At 34.9% G+C, this 6,412-nt stretch overlaps 1 protein-coding gene across 1 annotated transcript; it reads left to right on the plus strand.

Annotated features, from left to right (window-relative positions):
• The first annotated feature begins 503 nt into the window (after nt 1–503).
• Nucleotides 504–5,993, plus strand: LOC111394525 (heterodimeric geranylgeranyl pyrophosphate synthase small subunit, chloroplastic-like). Its single transcript, XM_023020379.1, has 2 exons — nt 504–1,026; nt 5,136–5,993. The coding sequence occupies exons 1-2, from the start codon at nt 670–672 to the stop codon at nt 5,799–5,801; spliced, it is 1,023 nt and encodes a 340-aa protein (XP_022876147.1). The 5' UTR covers nt 504–669; the 3' UTR covers nt 5,802–5,993.
• Nucleotides 5,994–6,412: the final 419 nt, after the last annotated feature.

A 6,412-nucleotide genomic window follows, 5' to 3' on the forward strand; every position in this document is an offset into this window, starting at 1 on the left:
CTATGTCTTGCCTACGTTTTTCTGACACCAACCTTGTTAAACTAAGTCCTTGTTTGGCTTCCCATTTTTTAAAATTCAATTTTCATAAAATTTATTTTTAACCTCATATTTCATGGAATTCACAATATTTATTAATTTTTTAATCATACATTTCACTAACTTTTATCAAAATAACTAAAAATTTAATTTTTTATTCAAATTAAACAAAGACTAAGGATCTGTTTGACATGACTTTTGTTTTTGCATCATGTAGAAGAATTTTCAAAAGAAAGCTACCTTCATTTTTGTTTCGAAACTAATTTTTAAGATACTTCCTATTTTAAAAGTACTTTTACAGAAAATTACATTAAAACGACTTCCTCTAAAATTTCTTTTAATCAGAAAAATATATTTTCATAAAATTAATTAAATAAATTCAAAAATAACTTTTAAATCTCAAATTTTCCTTTTAATTGCCCTATTCCCTTGGAAAATAGAGCTGTAATTATACATTCATTTTCCTCATCGCAACGAGTCATCCTTCAGTGTGGAAGGTTGGAAGCCACTTCCAAAATCCCACTATAACACAATCTTCCACGTCTCTACCTCTATCTTAACCCCTCTCCATCTCTCTCTATCTGTGCATCTCTTCAAGTAGAAATCACAAGCACAATACATATACACAAAGAAATGGTCTTCTCAACAGTTATAACATCCTCACCTCAACTCCATTTCCCAAAAACCAGTTTTCCAATTATCCAAAGGGCAATTCGAACCTGTTCTGCTTCTCTTTCTACAACCCCACAACGAATTTCGACTTCTCAATTTGATCTCAAGACTTACTGGACTACTCTGATTCAAGAAATCAATCACAAACTCGATGAGGCAATTCCAGTACAGTACCCACAACAGATCTATGAGGCCATGCGTTACTCTGTTTTAGCCAAAGGTGCCAAGAGGTCTCCACCTGTCATGTGTGTTGCCGCCTGTGAGCTCTTCGGCGGCAATCGCCTTGCCGCTTTTCCCACCGCCTGCGCTCTTGAAATGGTCAGTGGTTTCCTTCATATTTCTTCATTCAATTTTTAATTATTATTATTTTCTTCTTTGGCTTCTATTAAAATTACTTCTCAAGTTTTTGGGTTTTCCTGTTTATTTTTGTTTGAATTTCTTGGTGATAAGAGCATGTTTAGTTAAGAATTAGCTTTGAACAAAATAAGTAATTTGACTTCCTTTTAAGCCAAATGAGGGTATATAATTGTTGGAGCTGGACCCAGCCAGCTATTTGCCCCTCAATTGGTGATTGACTAAAGAAATATTTAATTCTTTCAGAATGCTACAAGAATCAAGTTTTTTATTAGCCAAATAATGTAATATTAAATGGATATATTCATTATCACTCGAGCCTTTCTTGGATTGGAAGATAAAAACTTTAATTATGAATTTAAGATGTTACTGTTTCTTGAATTCTTGTTATTTGCCGTTTGGTGTCTATGGGTTTTCATTTGGCATTTAGACTAAGCCAAGAGGGATATAGGTTCTAATTGAAGCATCAAAGGTATCTTACCCTCTTTTATATAGACAACTTATATACTTATGTGTATAAAATAGAATTTGACTTAACATGAGTTCGCATTTCTTCTTTTTTCTGAAAATGGTAACATGGGATAAATAGCCACGCAATAAAAATACATGCATATCCACATTATAACCTCTGATGTTCATATAATGTATCCAGACAATAGACTGTGTAACCTTATTAAGACATGCTCACTTTGGGGTTACAAAAGTATTACCATACTATTTCACAAGTCATATATACATAATACAATTTTCCAAAATAAGTAAAAGGACTGTAATACCAAAAGATCAGTCCCCGAAATAACCCTACACGTCGTCATCCTGGTACATTGACTCTCGAAATCCTACAAGTTCTTCAGAGCCATCCATGTCTTTTATGCAATTATATGCTCGTCTATAATGCAAGAACTACATAAACTAATGCTCAGTAAATAAAAATCATATATGCCATGAATATATGGTATGTGTCCATAACAATTCCTTGGAAAACATTATGCTAGGGATGCATCATATTCAAGTATTCATGAAGCAAGCTTAATATAATTTCATTTTAAAACCTTTTTTCGTTGGACCCTTGACTCACCTACCATGCATCGAATAATGCTATGCGCAGTATCGGTATCAATAATCAGATAGCCAATATATAGTATCAACACAGTCCAGTGGACCATCCTCATGTAACCACTATAAGTGCATCCCCTATAATTACCCAAGAAGTATCCCACCTGCGGCGTTAATAATCACAATATTATAAAGGCACAATCAAGTGATTTATCCTCCCATGATCACCAAAGGTACATCCCCTATCTTTCTCTGTGATCACCCGGTAAGTCTCACTTGCGATAGCAACAAATATCACATAAGCATATCTCACATGTCTCGATTCTCTAATAGTGGTCAACTTTCACTTATATGTTATGGGCCTTTAAATGCATTCAATGTGTTGGGCCCAAATTTTAAAACAAGAATTTTAAAATCAGCCAATTGATAAAATTGGTTCCGGTACACCCCGATTTACGATTAATAGGCAAATATGCTGGGTCTTTTTGCAAGTTTTAAATTATTTAGGTTTTGAGAATTAACCAAACTGGATATTTAACCAGTTCCCGACATTTCATGCTCAACTGGCCAGTCCGGTTCGGTTTTGATAACATTGCTTTTACCACACATATATAATGTGTATATGAATGTAACAATGCCCTAAAATTGCCAAAAGTGAAGGGTTTAAAGCTTCAAAGTCAGTCCCTTTTTCAAAACACCGAATCAAGAATATCACTATGACTGTGTTGAGTTTCACTTGAATTAACATACCACAAATCAAGTTCTAACCTATCAAAAATAATTTGTAGATTTATAACTCTTATATAAAAACATTCAAATTGATAAATATACATTGCTTTCAAAGTATTAATGTCTAAAATTGAGAAACCATCAATTTCTGTCCATGGTGGTTTAACTCAAGTTCTTGCAAACCAATTACCCCTCTTTTGTTATAACAAAATCATCGACAACGCCCCAAGATAATCTTAATCAAGTTCAGAGTTTCAAGAGGTCATAATCACTCAAAAATAATGAAGACAAACCTCAAAACCGTGACAATACTTGCTTAGAAATTCAGTTCCTAGCTACTTGTTTCCTACTTCTCTTTGTTTCCTTTGCTTTCTCTCTCACTTCGAATCGATTGGAGGTAAGTTGGAAGAGTAAATCTCTTATTTGGGAGATATATAGAGTCTTAAAGTATTGGGGTCATGATACCTGCTTAAGGACTAAGAAAAATTATTGTTTGAAGTGTTACAAGCATGAGGTGTAATAAGCATGATGTGGCTTCTTGTAGTAAAAATCTGATTTTGCACTTATCCTTTTTGGAGATATATGTGACTTAGGATATACGTGAAGTCTTAAAGCAGTTGGAGAAATGAGGAAGGCTTAGGAGTGAAGGAATTAGCTATTAGGAAGACAAATCAACAAGCATGAGGTGTACTAAGCATGATGTGGCTCTGTGTAGTAAAAATCTGATTTTGCACTTATCCTTTCTGGAGATATATGTGACTTAGGGATATATGTGAAGTCTTGAAGGAGTTGGAGACACGAGGAAGGCTTAGGAGTGAAGGAATTAGCTATTAGGAAGACAAATCAACGAGCATGAGGTGTACTAAGCATGATGTGGCTCTTTGTAGTAAAATCTGATTTTGTACTTATCTTTGCAGGTACAAATCAAGTACTCATGACCTATTTTAATTTGTTTGCCACCTATTTTACTTGCCTTAAGATCCCAAAATATTTTATTGTGCGAATTCCTTAACCTTTCGTTCGATTGCTTACCCTATTGACGGTTCTCAACCTATATCAACACTTTGATCTCCAATATTTATTACTTCACATGAACCTTATATTATTACGTTGTGATCACGTCACTTCGTGCTTTATGTCCCAAGTATGTTAAGGACTTACCTAGAACTTGGGATAACCTGGATCATTTCAAATTAAGAGCATGTAACCTTATCGATAATAATTGTGGTACCTCTAAAATTACAATTGCTTAACAAATTAACCTCAAAACACATCGATGAACCTAATTTTCCACCATAAGTCAATGTAAAGTTCACTACCTAGGTCGGGAAGGCCGAAGACTAATACGACAAGAGATATTAAATTTCGATGATCAAATGTACCATTAAAAGGGAAAGCAATTATGGACAATCGATGCAAATGCAAATGGCAATGTAAATAGCATGAAATGCATGAATTATATTGGCCAAGTGTATAACGTGAAGTTCGGGTATTATGAAAGGTAGTTATGTTAACATTTGTTACTTGTATGCTGTAAAATTTTAATGCAGTTTCACTTGGAAGAGAGGTATAAAACAAATTCAGATAAAGCATGTTTAGGCGTGCTTGAAATAAGTCAAATTGTTGTAAGTTAATTACTTTTAAAGTTGATCTTTTAATAACCAATCTTACTTTTCATAACTTGCTATCTAGAAATAGCTTTTAAGGGAACATATGTGAGATAACTAAGAAGGGAACATACTAGGTTAATTTTATTTGGGCAGAGGGGGTACCAATTTAAGATCATCCTCATGTGAGAATTATGAATGCCAATTCAAGAGATAGATTTATGTGAAGTAGGGATAAATTAATGTCTTAATTGTTTCTCTCAAATCGAGTTTTAGTAAAATATTATGAATTACTGGGCATGATCAAATTGTTGCAATCTTGATTGTTTTTCAGGGCACAAAAAATATTTTAAGACGGCAATGTATATTTTTTAGGGTGAAATTTTTTTTTAAAAATAAAGTTCTTGGTTCCATCTTTCATAGAAAAATTAAGGAAAAGCTTAGTGTTTACCAACAAAATAAGCTAGTGATCAGTGCTTTGTTGGTATGGTTATATAAGCTTATAAAGGTCTGCATTTGTGAGACTTTAGACTTATGTTTTAGCAATTATATTAAAGGATTTTAGCAAATGAATCCCTATTACAATTAGTCTGTTCTTAAAAAAGTGTATAGCTCCAGTAATTAAGACCATTGATTCTGATAATTATTCTCTTATTCGTCATTCTGGTACATTTTGACTAGGTTCATGCTGCTTCATTGATTCACGATGACTTGCCATGCATGGATGATGACCCATCCCGAAGAGGCCAACCTTCCAACCACACAATGTTTGGGGTTGATATGGCAATTTTAGCCGGGGACGCCTTGTTCCCTCTTGGTTTCCGCCACATTGTTTCCCATACTCCAACTGACCTTGTCCCTCAGACTCGCCTCCTAAAGGTCATTGCAGAGATTGCTCGAGCCGTGGGGTCCACCGGTATGGCTGCTGGTCAGTTTCTTGATCTTGAGGGTGGACTGAATGGTGTTGATTTTGTCCAAGAGAAGAAGTATGGTGAAATGGGTGAATGCTCTGCTGTGTGTGGAGGTCTCTTAGCTGGTGCTTCAGATGAGGAGATCCAACGATTGAGAAGATATGGTCGAGCTGTTGGTGTTTTGTATCAAGTGGTGAACGATATGTTGGAAGCAAAAACGGATAAAGAAATCAACGATAAGAAGAAAAACAAGAGTAAAAGTTATGTTGCAGCATATGGTGTAGACAAAGCGATGGAGGTGGCCGAGGATCTTAGAGCACAGGCTAAGAAAGAGTTGGACGGCTTAGAGGAGTACGGTGAGAAGGTTGTGCCGTTATACAGTTTCGTGGATTATGCTGCTGATAGAGGTTTCAGTGTAGGTGACCAAGCTCAGTAATCAACCTTGGATTTTAAATGCCTCTGAATGTTCAGACTATATTATATTGATTTACCGAAATGAACTTTTTTTTTTTTTTGGCATTTAAGAATTTGACATATATATATACACACTACAGATATTATTGCTAGACCCGAAATTGGATGCTTGTTGAAACTTTTGTTGGGAAAAATTACAGAATATTATAATATATTTATTATACTGGAGAAGAACAAAACAGAAAATTAACAAATTGAGGCTTCTGTAAATACAATGTCCTTATGTTCGTCTTAAGTGGTTGATGTTTTATTGAGTGTTCTATTTTCCAGGATACAATGGAAAAACAGGTAGAAATTGATCTATGAACTTAATCTGAACTATCACCAAGACTAGGACAGGAGGAGGAAGATTCTGGACACGAAGATAAGAAAAATTTCTGACCAGAGCGGTGAGGCTTCTTGCTCTCTTTCCTTTGTGGGACAATGGAAAGAAGAGCTCTGTTACAGGCTTCAATGAATGACTTTACAGTCTGATTGTTACAGGTGTTACAATCATTATCACCGCCATCAGCCCGAATGTTAAGTCTCTCCATTAACCCGCATGAGATTTTCAGAAGTTAGAGAAGTTGGGAA

The sequence above is a fragment of the Olea europaea genome, chromosome 5, assembly GCF_002742605.1.
Source record: "Olea europaea var. sylvestris chromosome 5, O_europaea_v1, whole genome shotgun sequence".
NCBI lineage: Eukaryota > Viridiplantae > Streptophyta > Magnoliopsida > Lamiales > Oleaceae > Olea > Olea europaea.

What these genes read in the sequence shown, in the direction of transcription:
- LOC111394525 (XM_023020379.1), top strand. Translation starts at nt 670, where the DNA reads ATGGTCTTCTCAACAGTTATAACATCCTCACCTCAACTCCATTTCCCA. An exon ending in CCGCCTGCGCTCTTGAAATG is followed by an intron (nt 1,027 to 5,135) that starts GTCAGTGGTTTC and finishes CATTTTGACTAG; the next exon opens with GTTCATGCTGCTTCATTGAT.